At 39.4% G+C, this 19,107-nt stretch overlaps 1 protein-coding gene across 1 annotated transcript; it reads left to right on the forward strand.

The window, feature by feature from the left end:
* Positions 1 to 133: 133 nt before the first annotated feature.
* kpna3 (karyopherin alpha 3 (importin alpha 4)) lies at positions 134 to 18,542 on the forward strand. Its single transcript, XM_056389270.1, has 17 exons — positions 134 to 292; positions 3,002 to 3,046; positions 7,173 to 7,262; positions 9,515 to 9,544; positions 10,154 to 10,206; positions 10,296 to 10,391; positions 11,829 to 11,914; positions 12,628 to 12,714; positions 12,881 to 13,050; positions 13,371 to 13,415; positions 13,570 to 13,701; positions 13,829 to 13,957; positions 14,340 to 14,444; positions 14,741 to 14,812; positions 15,102 to 15,264; positions 15,527 to 15,621; positions 15,710 to 18,542. Exons 1-17 carry the CDS (start codon positions 224 to 226, stop codon positions 15,806 to 15,808), a joined length of 1,566 nt encoding a protein of 521 aa, XP_056245245.1. The 5' UTR covers positions 134 to 223; the 3' UTR covers positions 15,809 to 18,542.
* The last annotated feature ends 565 nt before the right edge of the window (positions 18,543 to 19,107 follow it).

Raw genomic sequence — 19,107 nt, forward strand, 5'->3', positions numbered from 1 at the left:
AAATTGTGGGTGAATTTATTATTACTGCGTCGAGGAAGCCGTGGAAACCAGGACAGCCCGTGAAGGAGTTATGCGTTAACTCCTCCCCTCACTCTGCGATTTGTTACGTCGTCCTCCCCCTCCTCCCCTTCTCCGGATCCAGCATCAGCATAGGAGCTGCCGTGCCTCGTCTTTCACTGAGGAGATCCAGAAAGCCGGAGTAACAGCTAAACCCCTTACAGCCATGGCAGAAAACGCCGGCTTGGAAAACCACCGCATCAAGAGTTTTAAAAATAAGGGACGTGATGTCGAGGTGAGCTGACATTGAAATGCGCATGTAAATACCACGAATCGAATTAGTTTTACGTAGAAAGCGACAGTCTTTGGGCCTCGTTGGGGAGCCTGGCCCCGGCTGCAGCTGCCTGCCAGCTAGCTAGCTAGCTAGCTAACTAACTAACATAAGCTATCGTTAGGAGTTCGCCATCAGAAGTGCTTATTTGCCTATATCCGGTTGTCGGTAAATCCCCCCTAATAGATTTGTGATGATAGTTGTCGCATTGACACAAGTTGATGTTGGTTAATAGTAAGCAATATCATAGTTGGACCGTAGGAAATGGGAGAATTAATGGATAGCGATGTAGCTGTCACTGCCAGCTAACGTTAACTAGCTACTTGGATGGACACCGGTCGCTAGCGAGGCTGGGCCTGGCCGGCACCCTAATCTTGACATTTGCTATGTTGTACATCCAACTGACCTTAAGTCACACTAATGCTAACTAGGAAACGTTACATATTTTTGTCATTATTAGTAAGACGTCGGATTATGTTGAATTAACGTCACACGGTTAGTCCACATCAACCTTAACCAAACATTGCCCCTCCTTGTTAGCTTGCTAACGTTGTCAAGCAAACAGCTAGCATGTAATACCAGGTGAGCTAGCTAAACTGAGCTGCTAGCTAAGTCACTAAACTGTTAGCTGAACGGTAATGGTGCCATGACCTGGGTTTTGCGGTCCATTTTGATGTTAAAAAACAGCAAATATATTGCTTACTAAAACCGATGAATGTCATGAAGTTACAGTTTGGTTAGAATTCTTCAGTGAGAAATGGTAATGTTAGACTTGATTACAATTAGCTTGCAGTTCTTTTAAATATAACTTTGCCTGGCGTTGTAAGGCTAGCTCTCAAATTTCATTACGGTTATGCTTAGTCATTTTTTCAAACACACATTGCTATAATAACGAAATATGAAAGATAATTGTAGGTGCCTTACTGACATGTCACATGTTCTAGAAAACACCACTGGTGTACTTTGTGTCTTACTGGTAAAGCCTGAAACGCTGGGCACTGCAGCATCATTCAATTAACAAGTGTAATTTTAAAATTCAGTGACAGCATTTATCTGTAATGCTCATTGACATGAAGACCAAACCATTTGGCAAAGGCTGTGTTCAGACAAGCCAAGGTAAGGGAAGCTAAAAGTGTTGGACCAAAGGAAGACGTCACAGGAAATAACAAATATCTAGACTTGTTTAGTCTGTATATTTTATGCATGTAATTAATTGATATGCCACTCTTAGCCTCATAGTTAACCAGCAAAGAGAGATGCTTGTGCTGGGTTATTCTGATCTATTGGTAATCCTGAGATAATCCTCAAACAAAGGTATGTCTGAAAATGGCCCCTCAAAATCCATCAGGGTGCTGATTGGAGTTTCACCATCAACTGCCTCAAAGCTCAGATCGATGACCCATAGGTGGTTGTTTTGAAACTCAGTCAGTGTGACAAGCACATGGCTACTATAACAGGCAGACTTTGCTAAGTACATTCCTGATGCTATTTCAGGCATAGATGTCTGACATGGGTCCTCTTAAGAGCCACTGTATGAATTTGAGTTTTCCTAAAGGGATGACTCAGGCTAAAACAGGAAAAAAATGCCAGTTTGGGTTTTATTTATTTAGGTCAGGCATAACAGATTGCTCGTCATTTCTGTCATCATTAGAAACAGCTTTGAATTGCAAAGCAGTAAAGTCTCACATGCTCCAGATCATACTAAGAGCCACCTTTGTTTTGCTGTATATCATAAAATGTAGTTATGGTTGTCATTGTCAAGTGTTAATCCCAAAATATCACATCTTTCTTGCCTTGCGAACATGCAGATATTATTTAATTTTCTGTAGGTTGTATCTACTGTGGTGCCTCTATGATCTCCAGCAGTTTTGTAATTGTAAGCATATATTTATTCTAACTTTGTATTTAGGTCCATATTTCGGGTATATCAACCAACAGACTTAGGCAAATTAAGCCAATATAAGTGTATTGGCCTGCATTCATTTCTCTTGACTGTCAGGCAGGACTATGGTATTTTAATGTTCTGCTGTCTGTAAAGGGACATTTTTTGTTTGGGGCAGTATAGTGGCATTGTTATTATTATGCATTGGGTGGGAGACACCAATCTGCTCTACAGCCTCCTGAGTTATGACTGTCCCAGATTGCGTAAGAGGCTATTTAGGAAGGCAACATGAACCTCTTCAAACAGTCACAAGATGTTAGACCATCTCAAACTGTTCAGAATGAACTGGAAACTCAACAGACACTCAAATACAGCAATTAGTTAAAGTGTCTTCCCTCACTTTTTAAGTTGTTTTATAGTTGCCTAGATGTTTTACATAATGTGTTGGTGATGGTTTTTTTCTGTTATGAGTCACAGATTTATGCATAAATCGAAAAAAGTCACGTACTTGAGTAATGCTGTTAAAGTTATGTCATTTCAAATGATTATGAGATTGAATGGATGAAATTAAGTTGTTTATTAATGAAATGGAAATCGAATGGAATACAAACAACTTGATAACTTTTTTTGATCATGTTGGTTTTTGTGATTTTCCCATTGGGTCATTTTGTTATGCATTTAAAAGGCTCAATGTATATTTATCCACAGCTGTATATGGTTGAATTTCTCAAAAATGTCAAAAAACAGCAGTTTTCTCATTTACTGTCTTTCTTTTTGTTTCTTTGTTACAGACTATGAGAAGACATCGAAATGAGGTGACAGTTGAGTTGAGAAAGGTGAGAAAAGATGCACCATCTGTCTACACACACATAAACCAAGCCTCAGTCAGAGTATTATAAACCTGCCACAGATTCCAGACAAGTGGAGTTTAACATACTGAGAATATTGAAAATGCAGACTGAGCCATTTTATGTTGAGAACCACTGGGAGGTAACTATACAGTCTGTATGCAAAAAAGTTTGCTAAAAGGTGCAGAGTTGAGCATTTAAGTTCATTACATCTGGAAGCAGTAGCCGCCCATTCCATTACAGGAAGACATTTAATTCATCATTAAAATCAAAAACCTTGCTCAAACCTCTAGTGCATAGGCTGAAATTTTCACAAAGCCTCATTCACCACCCACTATTACACTTGTCTTTGAAACTGATAAAGCTTTTTTTCATGAGAACTGTTGCAAGTCATGTATTTTTGGTTTCCATTTTGTCAATACTGCTCAGAGGAACACCACTCCTCCCATAGTTATTAATTACAGCACCAAATATCAACAATCCAACATTCACACCTACTTCACACTATGATTGATCAGCTGAGAGGTGAGAAAGGAGCCAAGGGTTGAACTTCTCTCTTTTGCTCTCCTTTTTCATTTGTTACACAACTATTAGTGGCACTGGTCATGTGAACAACCAAATGCAACGCTATGATTGACTTCCTGGAGGGACTGTCCGAATGTCGAACATTTCGTCTTACTAACTAGTTCTATAAACTAGTTCAGACAGACCATGAACCAACCTGACATGGATATATTGATAATTTATGGATTTCTGTTGTTGATATGTAATGGTGAGAGTGAAGCCTTTTTTTGCTAAACTTCGTAATTGGGTCGCAATGGGAGATCCAGAGATGAGTGTTCACTACCTCCCAGTTGTCATTTACACTTGACAGCTATCTAACTACAAAAGACCTGCTTATAAATGATGTGATGTTTGTTAACAGACTCTGTTTGGTCTTATTTAACAGCAAAACATGTCACAGCCACACTTGACTTGTTATCGTTTCAAGTAGAATATCCAGTTGATACTGTAGGATGTTTCTTTCCTGAGGAAATAATTTTTGGCTGAGCATTAATAGAACAGACATTGGCTTGCAGAGGCAACAATAACAGTCAAGTTTAATTTTGTCCTTTGGTTTACTGAAATAATTAAACTTAATTAGCTACAGCAAATTAAATTTGTTATATTGTAGCCTGAATAAATTCATAGGCACTATTCTTACATTTGTTACAGAACAAACAAATCTTATGCTGTTTTAACCAAATGGTTTATATGTTTCTTTGCAATTCCACCTAGATCTCATAGATTTTCAGACCCAAAAAGGACTAAATTAGCTTCAGCTTTTTCCTAAAAATTGTAATGTGATTGTGATTTTACACTGGACTATTGTTTGTTGTTGATTTGCTGCACTCCCACTGTTCCAACATGGTGATAGTATTGAAAAGAGAGATGAATCTCCATTATTTTGACAGAGCATTATTGTGTGTTTTGATTTTTTTTGTTCTGAAATATGAGCAAGGGGCCATATTTTAAGAGCCATTTTACAATATGCAATTTGTGCATATAACATGTTTTCCCCTTTACCCTGCACCATGCACTAATAAATGAAACCATTTTTATACATATATATATATATATATATATATATATATATATATATATATATATATATATATATATTATTGCAACTTTCAGCTGTTTTTTGAGGATGTTATCATGTACATCAGCTGAACGGTGTTGGAATTTCTATGATATTTGGTTTTGAGTGCATACTGCTTGTTTCAGGGGATATTTGCCTTGATTCTGATCTTCACTTAGTAAAACCCATTCTCAGTTGAATTTCCTGTTAGTTCAGTAGGTTGCCTTGGATAGATGTTGAGGATCATGCTGCAGCTTTAGGATGGCATTGTCCAAAGAGATTTGAAGCATTCACTGTGATCTGAACAGTATGCATTCATGTTGCTGCCAACAGCCGTGACTTCATTAGCGAGCTGGTTCCACTGTCAGCCATACAGGCCGCCGTCACATTTCACAGATGAGGTTTTACACTTTGAATCACATTTTTCTCCACACAGTTCTCTCCATTACTATGATATGGCTGACTTTTGCCGCATCATCCAGTAACACTTTGTAAATTACTTAAGTAAAAACCCATCAGAGTTCCACAACCAACTGTGACCTGGTTTTTCTATATGTGAGGTCCACAGGAGGTTTTTTATCTTGTGATGAATCCCCGGAGGTTAAGTTGGTGTCATTTTCTCTTGATGGTACTCTGATAGAACCATGTTATACATCCTACAGATGCCTCTTAATCTGTTGGTGGTTGTTCTTTCACCTTTACAAGTATACATCTGTCAGATCATTTGCAGTCGCTGAGCTGTAACCTGTTATAGCAGGGGGTGTTTGATGATATAATGATGATGATATATTTAAAACAAAACCTCACTCTGTTATATCAATATAATTTGGCGAGTATAATATTGATTTGTGTACGCAAACTCTGTCCAGAGTCAGAAGAAACTAAGGCTAGACTTCGATTTTACACTTCATAGCTGCTTCATTGACACTCAATAGGAGACAGCCTTTGTGGACACTGCATGGTAGGATATTTCTTTCCGACACTAATGCAAACTCACTAGACAAGGTGTGCATAAAAATCATAGATACAGTAAAGTTAAACTTGAAGCAGATCTTCAAGAAGCTGCTTGTTAAACTCAGACTCAGCACCTGGATTCCAGTTGCAGAGTTCAAGTACTGAGATCATTGGCTCTTGAAGGTTTGAATACAGTGTAATGGGAGTTGAATTTTAACTGTTGCCTTGTCTGTTTGCTGTTTTTTTTTTTTTTTTTTTTTTTTACTAAGAAATAAGTTCTGTCATGCAGCTTTTAAACTTGCTCATGGATCTGAAGTTGTTTTCATTTTCACACACAGTTGCAGGCTGATTTGGGTTTGTAACAGATGCATAGATTGCTCACATCTTAGCTGGGTTCATAGATCGTTGTGTCTGTTTAAATGTAATTATCTGACAACAGGAAGACCAATCTTGATTGTCACATTTTTCTCTACTGAATAATAGTATCTATCTAGTATCTATCTAAATGTATATCCACAACACATTTAATGATCATTTTAGTAGGGTCCATCCTTATTGATAAAATATTCCCACAGGAATCTCATCATGTGATATTAGAGTTGTTCCTTCTTCCTTTCCGGGAATAGGAAAGGCGTATGTAGGTAATGGGAGATGAAGGTGCCCTCTGGTTCTGGGAACTGGGTGTCAGACAAAATGGTAGAAATTGAAATGAGTCATTGCCAAGTGATTGCTCAGTACAGTTTAGTTTTCACAGCTCAGCATGGCATAGAATTGACTCCATGAAGAAAATCACAGCATCTAAACACCATACTTATTAAAATGAACATTTAGGTGACAGATTCACATGTAGACACATGGCTTTGTATAGAGCCACCTGAATGGTATTGGTAATACTAATATGTAAAACTCAAGCACACTTAAGCACTGTGCTTTCAGAGTAAGCCTGAGAATGCTGGTAAACAAGCATCTAGAGCAGCACAGTCATTTGGAGAGCACCGTCACAGCCAGGAGTATTAAAATATAGAGCGTCACTGTTGTGGAGTGCTGAGGTGGTCTCAAGTCTAGCACATTCCATTTAGCTGGATCAGAGCAGCAAGAAGCACTGCACTAGCTGATTAGTCATCAGTGACGCACATCAGTATGATGCACAGGAATGTAGGGCAAGGGAATCTCCTCCTACCACTGACTCACATACCCTGTAAATTGATGGGAGGTGTGGGTCCTCCTGCTTGTCTCCGTGTACATGTCTGTCTCTGTTTTTCCATCTTGAATGCGGGGGGGGGGGTTGCACAGTGTGTTAAGGTTCAGTGTCCTTCAAAGATGAATGTGTGTTTGCTTTGTGGATTAGCCTGCAGACAGATTTCTCAGACTTACCAACTTAGAATGGGATTTCAAACTTATGGGCTCTAGAAAGTTCAAGTTTGGAAAAGAGAAAAATAGTTTTCAAGGTAAACCTGTTACTTTAAGAATTCATGAATGCATTAATGAACACGTTCATCTCCCCTCATTGGTCTTCTGTCTTTTTTTCCCTCTTGTCAGAACAAACGAGACGAACATCTACTGAAGAAGAGAAATGTCCCCCTGGAGGAGAGTCTGGAGGACTCTGATGTCGACTCAGACTTCAAAGGAGTAAGTGTGGGTGTCTGGGTATGTGCTTGAGCGAGAGAGATGTAGTGAGACCGGACTGTCTGGATAACAGGTCAGAAGTGTTAAAATCAAGTGGGCAGTGTACTTAATGTGCACTGTGTGTGATACTGACTAGAAACAGAACGTTAAGTAGGAATAAAATGTTTCTTTGAGGATAGCTCTGTTACTGGGATTTCCTCCTATATAGAAGCATTTACAGTGCAAATTAAATGTAAGTTTTCATGTTATGATTTATTATTTCAAAATTAAAAGGGTCAGTTCACCCAAAAATATTTTCTCCTTAGTTGCGATTGAAAGTTCATTCCTGATCTTGGGAAGAGCAGATGACCAAAGTTAATTTAGTGGCTGTTCTGTAGCTTTCAGTCACACATGATCTTCCCCAGATGGAGGTTTCCCTATTGTCATGAAATTGTAAAAGGTCAAATTTCTAAGAAGTATAGCAGGGTCCAAAAGTCTGAGACTGCTTGAGCAAAAGTGGCCTCAGACTTATGGACCCCCCTGTAGTTCCATTTGATGGCTTAAAAAGTAAAGAGCTCAGAGAGTTTGGGTCGGGGTCAGGGTTAGAGAACATTTACAATTCCATGGCAACTGGGTAAACTCCCAACTGCTGAGGAACGTTGTTTAGCATGTACATCCACTCGTATATTTGGGGATCCTTAATAGCTACTAGGTGGCCAGTTTGGTGAGTTTATTTTGTTTTTTCCTAGTTGTCGGTCAATGCCGATTTCAGTTTTGTAATATCTGCTGCTGAAACTTCCAACACCCCAAAACAATGAAGGTGACTGGAATTTTGTTTGTGCGCCCCACAGCAATAAAAAAATGTTTGATGTTTGCACACTCAACAGCAATGTGTCTTTCCAGTAATAATGTTCTGGTTTTTCAGGATCCACATACCTGGGTCACAGTTTTTCTATTGAAAAATTTATTATAAAACTGATGATAGCATGTACTGTGTATTATCCTGAGAAACCAGGAGAATGTTTCTAGGAAGATGATTTGCTATTAAGGTTTTTTTTTGTTATATATAAATGTTTCTTTGCTTTGAGTACCACAGATGAAATATCATCCGAATTGGCTTTGCGCCAGAAATCTAAGGCAAATCTTCAAACTAGTGCAGATAACATGAACCCTTTAATTATCCCTCACTCAACTAGAGAATTTACAAATATACTATGATTAATAAAGTCTGTGGTTTGTAGGTCCAGAGCTTTGCTCCTAAGACAAAATCATCCTGTTATGCTACTAGTTCTTCTACAAAATGTAATGTGTATTTGGGCAGAGACATGTTTTTTCTCCAAAGCCAGTGATTTCTGATGGCATTGTTGCTGTAGATAAATGATGAGGAACTGGCTGCAGAGGAAGCCAATCTGTGCATCTTAATTACAAACTGAAATTACACTCTCAACTTGTGGCTCACAGAAACATTAGTGAGAAGGGATAAAGGAAATGCAAAGTGCTAATCAAAAACTGGATTAAATAAGTTTGTTACACCACATGTCCAAGCCTTTTCATCCAACATTACTGTTACCTCTGTTGTGTTAGTTCTGTGTATTAGGCACAGAAGTTCTGTGAAAGTCACATGGGAGCTGTGATTGAAAGCTAATGCCATCATTGTTTCATTGTTTGTTAATGTGATGAGGTTTTCCCATTTTTGAGCCAGTACAGTATTACAGAAACTTTAACATAACATTAAATATTTAACAAAATATCACTTTATGTTGATACTGAAACAAGCTAGCCTGAAGGTGGGTACTTATTTCTTTGAGCCCTGTCACACTGAAAACAGAGAGGGTGCAGTTCACAGTGACTTCCTTCTTATGTTTCAGTTGAAAGCAAAAAAGCCAGCAAGAATTTAGCATATTCTGCATTTATAATTTACATGTCAGACACCAAGGTGCAGTGGTCAAGCTCAATATAGGCACAGAAACCATTTTTGCCTATTTATATAACTTAGTATTTATATAATTCAGTTTGGTATGGGTACTTACACTTGTTTAGTTTGTTATGCTGCAAAGGTATTTAAAATATAATTACGTCAACCTCACATCAAAATAGTATCCTCCACATTTTATCTACTGAGATTCTGTCATCAATTTTTATTTGCTGGTTAATACAATAATGTTCAAAAGGAGTAACTACAACCCTGACATTGAATGGAGTACACTTTTCAAATTATGACAATGCTAATGAATTACAAATAATTAATAATATTCCTCTATTTCTTTTTTGTGCAGCAAAATGTTACACTTGATGCCATCTTACAGGTAAGAGTTAACATCATTCAAGCGGTCCCTTATGCAGTACTGTGCAAAAGTAAATTAAGTAACTTCATACAAAGTGTAATAAACTGAAAAAAGTTGAATCAACCAGTATTTGGTCACCTTTTGTCTTTCTAAACAGCACCAGTTCCCTTATGTGCACTTTCACGCAATTTTTCAATGTACTCAGCAGACAGGCTGTTCCAAGCATCTTGGAGAATTTGCCACAGTTCTTCTGTGGATTTAGTCTCTGTCTTCTGTCTCCTCATGTAATCCCAGACTGACTCTGTGATGTTGAGATTAGGGCTCTGTAGAAGACAAACCATCTGCTGCAGGACTGATTGTTCTTCTTGCTGAAGATAGTTCTTTATGACTCTTGCTGTATGTTTTTGGTGTATATCATGCTGCAGAATGAGTTTGGAACCAATCGGATGCCTCCCTGATGCTGTTGATAGCTAAGAATCTAAACATCAATCTAAACAAATGCCTAAAATGTTTGCACAGTACTGTGCATTGGCCTTTTACAAATGTAACAGCTGTAGCCTCTTAGTTGTTTGCCTATAATGTTGTTCTAACATTTGTTATGGCCATCGCTCTTGCTTCTTGCATCTACAGAATGCTACCAGCGATAATGCAGTGATACAGCTCAGTGCTGTACAAGCAGCCAGGTGAGTTACTGACAGAATACACACATACACACACCAGCTGTTTTTATATATGAAGTTCTTGAGATTTCTTTTTTCCTGCTTTTTGTTAGAAAACTGCTCTCAAGTGACAGAAACCCTCCCATCGACGACTTGATAAAGTCTGGGATCCTGCCCATTTTAGTTAAATGCCTGGAAAGGGACGACAAGTAAGTCTGCTTCCAAAACAGTTTGTGTTTGTCGTTAGTCTTACTTATGTCTCATGCTGGGTGTTCGAGTTGATACGACTGGAGACTGGTGTGCAGTTTGTGATGGATTACTGATGCCTGCCCCATCAAGTCTTTGCCCCAACAGAGACTGTGTGTCTGTGTGTGTGTGTGTGTGTGTCTGTCCTACTGTGTCCACACGTGAGAGTGTGTGGAGGAACGCAGGGCAGTTGGCTGGTCCTCTCAGTCCAGGCCAAGCCAAATATAACAGCATTCCTGTCTCTTGGAGTTCCCCAATTCCCAGGACCTTGTGTTCACTGAGGGGGCAGACTGAATAGTTGGGGTTGAAAAAAGCATTTAAGGAAGAAGTTGTAAGGATTTTGCTATGACAACCTGAAACATAAGGCATCACGTTAACAAGGTACACAAGCCCATGTTGGACAATTGTGTCATTTTTAGTTTGTACAGAATCCAGAAATGCAGTACAACCCATGTTCATCCATCAAGAAAAATAATTATCTACCATGTTGGCCCTAGCATTATGGCAGAAAGACAAGCCAGCTCAGCTTGACATAATGATGTACAGAATTACAATGAAATGGACAGAATTAAAACCAGAACTACTTGACATGAACAACAAAAATATATTTTCTGAGGTCTTCAAATTAAATCTGTGAATTCACAATAGGGGAGAAAATAAAACCAACTTGTCCACAGGCAACCACAGTGGCAGGTTAAATCACAAAGAGTACCACACACTGTTTACTGTTTTACATCCCACCTAAAACTTAAAAAACCAGTAGGAACTCCAGGTTACAGCCGGTTGTATGATGATATATTTAGTGGGGTAGACAGACTTACCACCTTTTGCCATGATTTACTAGTATTTGGCTGGTAGCTGGTGTGAGGATCAAATGCCACTGTTTGATGTCTAATATTTAGTGATCTTTTTTTTTTTTCTTTTTTTTTTTTTTTTTTACAATCAATTTATGACTGTCCTCCCTTTGAGCACAGCCCCAGTTTACCAAACAGCATGTGTAGGCCACTGATCCATCCAGCGTTATCCACCACACAAACTCTGTTTTTACCAGGATTTCATGGAGAGTGTGAAACTGGTTATTAATCTCTCTTTATAGAAACCAATAATAGAAAACTCCTCTATGTCCTCATGAGCAAACATTTTTTAATTAAAATAGGGTTGAGGTACATTGCTCTAAAAAGTCCTTCTAGTACTGGCAGCCCAAAAACAGATAAGTGTGTTAGGTGCTTGGGGGATGAATCACTCTTGGAAAAAGATGTAAAGGCAGCTGGAAAATCAGGAAATGTGCAATTCAGTGTTTATCACTATTATTTAATTTCCCCCATTATGTCCCAGTCTGCTGTGAAACTTTTAAACTAAACAAGCTTTCTTTACCTGGTTTTGTTTTCTTTGTCCTCCAGCCCCTCTCTTCAGTTTGAGGCAGCTTGGGCTCTGACCAACATTGCGTCTGGGACTTCAGCACAGACTCAGGCTGTGGTTAAATCCAGTAAGTTGACCCCACATTCTGTCTTCCCTGATGTTACCCCTTCAGTCTGTGTTTGTGTACTGTCTGCAATCTGCCAAGCAAACACATTTATTTGTTTTTTCACTCAATGAGGCAGTCATTTTTTGGAAGATGGCTTTGTTTCAAAATACGAGTGGTGTGTTATCTAATAAAAACAACATGACTGGAGAGTAGGAACCATGATCAGTATTCATATGATTACCGGGCTGTCACAGAGAGAGGATATGTTTACTTAAATCCAAGTATATATAAAATACAGTTTTCATATGTTTTTGTGTAAAGATTACAAATTTCCATCAAACCTTTCTGAATAAAAGCTGTGTGTTCAGCTTCAATTGGTCTAACTTTCAAGAATTAAGGGCTAGCCTTAGTTAAACTTTTTTTTTTTTTTTTTAATTTGTTTATGTGTTACTTTAAAACATTAAGATTTGATGATTTACCTGAGCGTGGGCATTGGTTGTGTGGCTTTAAATGGGCATTTGCATATACATACATATACAAATTAACTGGGTCATTACGTGTTTTTATTTTATTTAGATTAACTGGACGTCCTGTCCAGTTGTCCTGTGACAGTGTCATGGATTCATATTTATTTTATTTGACTTTGAATGTGTCCAGGCAACAGAGCTTATCACTGAAGTTGCACAATCTGTTACGTTGGGCAAATGTTTTGATATATTGATGTTTGTGTCCAGATGCAGTGCCCCTCTTCCTGCGACTGCTACACTCCCCCCACCAAAACGTTTGTGAACAGGCTGTATGGGCTTTAGGAAACATTATAGGTAAGTATAGACAGATAGAAGTTTGTGTGTGTTTGTGTGTGTGTGTGTGTGAGTGTGTGTGTGTGTGTGTGTGTGTGTGTGTGTGTGTGTGTGTGTGCGTGTGTGTGTTGATGGTGTGGAAGCAGCTCTTCAGAGTTATGTTGACCTCTGCCCTTTGCTTGCCCAGGTGATGGTCCACAGTGCAGGGATTATGTCATCTCCCTGGGTGTGGTCAAGCCCCTGCTTTCATTCATCAACCCATCAATCCCCATTACCTTCCTCCGCAATGTTACCTGGGTCATTGTTAACCTCTGCCGCAACAAGGATCCACCACCACCAATGGAGACTGTGCAGGAGGTGGGTGGGTGTGCGTGTGTGCAGGCTTTCATGTGCCAGACAGATGGATGTTGCTTTGCAGTTGACTGTCGCTGCAGGTTGAGTCACAGAGAGTGTTTCAGTAGCCAAATCAGCATCAACACCCAGTGGAGTTTGTAACTATAAAGCTCTTCTGGCGCCATTTGAAGACCATTTGATGTCTGGTTTTGACAGCTATTCATTTGTGATTTTTTTTTTCTTTCTTTTGTCTTTTCACTGCACCCTGTTTTTGCCTTCATCTGATCCATCTATTCCTCTGCCTACATCCAACCCACTCACAACCTACTTTTCTTTCCCCACAGATTTTGCCCGCCCTCTGTGTGCTAATATATCACACCGATATAAATGTAAGTATAAGAGTGAAGAGTGATTATCAGTCATTTACTGTTTACTGATTCCAACAGTTTTCAGAGAAAAATCCCAAATCCTTTCTTTGTTTTGCCAACTTGCCATAGATCTTAACTGCATACATTTTTTTGTGTTTTGTGTGTCTTTGTTTAGATCCTAGTAGACACAGTGTGGGCTCTGTCCTATCTGACGGACGGTGGCAACGAGCAGATCCAGATGGTCATTGATTCTGGAGTTGTTCCATTTCTTGTGCCTCTCCTCAGCCATCAGGAGGTGAAAGTTCAGGTGAGGCTCTGTTTTATAGGGCCAATTCACTAGTTTTTGCCCGTCTGTAGAGAGATGACCATTTTCATTTTCATCATCCATGAATTAATAAGATTTTCATTCCTTCTCTTTGTCCTAAAAACTACAGACGGCAGCGCTGAGGGCAGTGGGAAATATTGTAACAGGGACAGATGAGCAGACACAGGTTGTGCTCAACTGTGATGTCCTCTCACATTTCCCCAACCTGCTCACACACCCTAAAGAAAAGATCAACAAGGTATCTTTTAATTGCTATGGACCCTCTTGTAAGTCTAAAATAAGGTTTGAATAGAATATCATAGCCACAATTTATTTATTTTTGATTTTGTATGTCTGGTGGTTTTTTATGGCCTAGTATGGAAACAGGAATAAGGTTTCTGCTGAAATCATTCTTAATGAAGGTTTCACTTTAGCCTTTATTGTTACAAACATGTTCAATGGATTTCCATGTTAAGGTGATACAGCCAGATACGATATGTGGAACGATGTGTAAGAGACTTATGAGTTGGAGCCAGCACCAGAGTCTTGGCCAAACCCAAAAATGACGAATGTCACTGAACAAGTATTTGTGTGTGGAAGCTTTAGTGCTGGTTTTAAATTTGTGATGGCTCTGTTTGCAGGAAGCAGTCTGGTTCCTGTCCAACATTACAGCTGGGAACCAGCAGCAGGTCCAAGCTGTGATCGATGCTGGCCTGATTCCTATGATCATTCACCAACTGGCTAAGGTTTGTTCACAGTGGAAGAGCAGAAAAGAAATTCTTTAAGCTTTATATCCTATACTCTTTCTATTCAGTTTTCTCAACAGATGGTACCAGACTCGATGCACAATGCTGGCATTGATTTTATGTCAGTTGCATCGACACATTCCACATTTTGTAGCCGGTGAAGCAACACAACTTTTGATAAATGAAAAACACACTTAATGCAAACGTAGCCTAGATTTTCTGTGAACCTTGGCATCGTGCTTTTGTAGAAAAGACCCGCTATGTGTACATCTTAGTGACAGCCTGTCTCTCTACAGGGTGACTTTGGCACTCAGAAGGAGGCAGCATGGGCCATCAGCAACCTCACCATCAGTGGGAGGAAAGACCAGGTGAGCTGGGCTTTGGGACCATTGATGTAGAAATGTGGTGCATGTGTTTAAAAATGTTTGCTGATATTTTTTATTCAACATAAATATCTTTATTTAAACTGCAGAAATCACGCTTAATATGTGAGTCAGTCATTTAATATTCTATCATTTCGATAGAAAATGTTTACCCCACAATTTCAGTTTATGTAGGTCATTGTGAGTGAATTATAAGGACATGTTCCACACTTGTAACCATGTACCTATGTTGTAATCAAGTATGGATGTGGTGTGTATGTGTGGGTTTGTGTAGGTGGAGTTTCTGGTGGAGCAGAATGTCATCCCTCCATTCTGTAGCCTGCTGTCAGTGAAGGACTCCCAGGTGGTGCAGGTAGTCCTGGATGGCCTCAAGAATATCCTCATCATGGCAGGAGATGAAGCCAGCACCATTGCTGAGATCATTGAGGAGTGTGGAGGTCTGTTTCTTGCATTACTCCTCAGTCTGATCTCTTTATTTGTCTGAATTATCTTATAATTTTAAACGGTTGTGTTTTTTGTTGGGGAAGTTGTTGCATTTTCTCAATCAGGGACTAGCATTGTAAGATTTTTTTATATATAATTTTTTTTCAATATTTGGCGAATAAGTGCATGTTTTTCTCAGTCATTAAAAAGACAAGGAGAAATGTTACGTTTGTCATTGTTTTGTGTTTTTTTTTTTTTTTTTTTTCTTTTTTACAGGTTTGGAGAAGATAGAAAATCTGCAGCAGCACGAGAATGAGGATATCTACAAACTAGCCTTTGAGATTATTGATCAGTACTTTTCAGGAGATGATGTGAGTTTACCACCAGTGATTTTACACCTTAAGATTTTCATCTGTTTTTCCTGTGCAGTCATCAAATTATCATGCATGTCTTTTTCAGATTGATGAAGATCCCAGCTTGATCCCTGAAACCACTCAAGGAGGAACCTTTAATTTTGATCCAGCTTCCAACATGCAAACAAAGGAGTTTAATTTCTGAAAGCCAGGATGTTTGGTTCAACCAGCTGCACGGGTACTCTGTAATCACCCCAGACATTCATCCATCTCTCCTCCAACCTGGCAACCTGGTACCGAAGGATTTACTTAGCATCACTTCAACATGGAAACTCACCACTGAAGGATTTACCCACCTCTGCACTGCGGGGTGTTTTTTCTTTTTAAATGGTCATCCTTCACAGAACACGGCAACCCTTCATAGGAGTCCTGGTCACTCAACAGGCACCATCACCATCTGGCAACCTGCATCAGGAGGATTGTCAGTATTCTCTGCCAGTGCTTCTAAATATCACACAAAAATAAAAACCAGAAGGAAGAAAAAGCCTTCGTGGCCAAATGTCAAGTCCTCACAAAGACAAAAACACAAGCACATTTCCAGACATACACACACACACACATATACACTCTTTTTGACACCTAGAATTTGTGTGCATACTTCTGTTAGAAGCCATCATATCACTTATGGGGAAGAAATACTGCTGTTTGTTTGTGGTTTATTTTTGTGCTTTCCCTCCCCTGGATTGTCCTCTGGTGTTACTTCACCCTCATGCACGCACACTGACATTCATGTACACACATCAACACACTTAGTCACACTGATACCTGATGGCCGGGCACCCAAATAACCCCCTCTCACCCAGTTTAAAGAGTTAATCCCAGAGCTAAGCCATGATTAACCACGGACCCCCACTGCCCTCCCAGGAGATTCCTGGGGCAGGTGGAGGGGTGACAGGGCTCTAAGGCAAAAAGAGGACTCCGTGGCAAACTGACTGATGGGACTTCTGACTCAATGACGTCACTTTTTTTAATGTGACCTCTGTTGAATTATCAAACTTAATGTTTGTTTAAGAAAATCATCAAAAATGTGAAGAAAATGCCATAATATTTTTTTTTTTCCAATTCATACAACTGTAAGACCTGCTAATTGCCTGCTTCTGATTCAGCAGAGCGACAACATTTTTGTTTTTTCCGGATGTGAATACCTGTCACAGGAGGAAGCAACTTTAGGTGAAGGCGCAGAGACTTAAGAGAAAAGGAACATGTCAGCTGTAGCATTTATCCCCCTGCCCCCCCCCACAGGACATCCATTTGTGCAACATGAGCTTGGTCACGCCTGTGATCCAGTGAACTGTTTGCTCAGGACTCCCCTGTAATGTGAAACTCAGAAAGGGGGTTTAACAAAAAACTAAGAAAAATCAAACTTAAATCAACCCAAATTGCTTATCTGACTTTAAGCTTATTTTAATTCTTTTAAACCTTCAATCAAATATTTTAGGTTCATGTTTCAGCTTCCTCTGGTTGAGTCTGTGGAGCTTCCATATGTCTGTTTTTGTTTTTTCCTTCTCTTCAGTCTTATGCACACGTCTGAGAGGCATATTGATGTCTGCCTGCAGAAAGGGACCTATACTCACTGAAGACTACGCTTGTATAAGGAGTACAGGTCCTGAACTTTACTATACTTAACTACTTTCAATGAAGAGGTCACATGTCATCACTCAATTTGAATAATTGTAGAAAAATGTGATGTGTATCTCTCCTTGCCGTCTAATGAATATATGAATATATTTACATAAAGCCTGTACAAAGCTGCTGCAGCTGACAGTCATTGGATGGACGATAACCTTACTGTCAAAGATGGCTGGGGAGGTTTTTTTTTTTTCTTTTTTTCTTTTCTTTTTTTTTTTTCTTTTTGAAGCAATATTTCGTTGTTTCATTGTTTTTATTTTTGACTTGCATATGTATTGTGATGACATGCTGATAAATTGGAACAGGCTGTGTTTTTCTTCTCTTCGTAGTGGTGACGGGCTGTTTAAAATGTACCGTCCCATGTCCCAGTTGGTGTGTTGGTTCGGGTTCGAGTTGTCAAAAGTCTTGAGCCCGACCCTAGCCCTGGTCTCGAAGACTTTATGATCCTCTGGATGGCTGCTAACTACTGAGAGGGGGTCATAGCAGGGGGGGGAGGGGGGTCACACTGGGGTTTTAAATATTGGGTGGGGTTGTTATGAGCAGCCCAGGCTTGTTTTTGGGACTAGCTGTTTATTACTGAACAAAACTATAGAGAGGGTGTACAGTCATGAACTAGCAGACTAGACCGAGCCACTTTAAAGATTTACAATTTCGTTGCCTTGTATCTGAATTTGATACAAGCTTATGTTTGTTGCAAGATTTTTACTTGCTAATGAAAAGTTGTTTTAAATAAAATAATAGGAGAAAAGCAACAGACAGCGTTTTGGCCTCTGATTGTTTATATCTTTTTATAAATTTTAGATTGAATTCTTCTCTTTAAGGTGGCTCATTGATGCTTTCAACTCTTGTGCATATTAAAGACAAGAATGAGTTGAAAATCATTGTGCCTTTTGTTTTTCATTTCAACTAAAACTAGGTTTTATTGAATAGAAAAGATTCTTTGAGCGACTGGAGAATTTTGAAATGGGAGATGTGGCTGCAGTAATATTATGTGGCCTCCCTGTTGTTGGAGTTTGCCATGGGAATGGTCAATGCTGCTCTCTGCTGTTGAGAGTAACTGCTCCCCTCCAATCTTACCCACTGAACATTGTAACACACCATTTCTCCCACTCACCACCCCCCCCTCCCTCCCCACCATATTGCCATATTTCAGTCAGGGGATTTTGATATCATCTCCTCTCATCTCGCCCTCAGGACATGATCTGTGTTTCTGATCCTAACCAAAATAAACTTGCTGTTTAGCCGCTGGATCCTCCATGCCTGCAAGTGTTGTGATTCACACATACAGTAGCTGTTGGTTAAATTTAAGTTGCATGAATGTGAATGTGACTAGCTTTTAACAAAGAGATTCCAAGTGTGTGAGAGACAAACCCATTTTTATTTTTTTTTTTTGGTTTTTTTCATGCTGTTGAATTTGTTATCAAGATCTGCACCACTTCTTCTCTGTGGGTTGGTCATATCTTGTCAAACAGAGTTTTTAAGTTCTCTTACTCCTCATGGTTTTTCTGTGATGTGCTCTTTACATTACAGGTGAGATCTGTCAGCAACAAAAACAGGATGGGAGTCATGGGGTCATGATGGTGCTGGATTCCTCTCCTCCTCCAGGTGATGTTTGTAAATTCACCTCATCCCAAAGAAACATCTGACTCGTGTAGAGCAGTGGGGACCTCAGTCTGGTTTCTGGCCCACACATTTTCACTGCTGAAAATGAGGTTACACTGAGCACTTGGAACCGCTCATTGTGTATTCAACATGTTTTGTTTTGTAAGTGGCATAGTTTCTGTCTGCTGAATCCATGCACGTGCCTTGGTGAAC

Source organism: Seriola aureovittata, chromosome 11 (assembly GCF_021018895.1).
Source record: "Seriola aureovittata isolate HTS-2021-v1 ecotype China chromosome 11, ASM2101889v1, whole genome shotgun sequence".
NCBI classification, from domain to species: Eukaryota; Metazoa; Chordata; class Actinopteri; order Carangiformes; family Carangidae; genus Seriola; species Seriola aureovittata.

Coding starts and splice junctions, on each gene's coding strand:
- kpna3 (XM_056389270.1), top strand. CDS start 224: ATGGCAGAAAACGCCGGCTTGGAAAACCACCGCATCAAGAGTTTTAAA. Junction 13,051..13,370: donor CAATGGAGACTGTGCAGGAG/GTGGGTGGGTGT, acceptor CTTTCCCCACAG/ATTTTGCCCGCCCTCTGTGT. Junction 15,622..15,709: donor AGTACTTTTCAGGAGATGAT/GTGAGTTTACCA, acceptor TGTCTTTTTCAG/ATTGATGAAGATCCCAGCTT.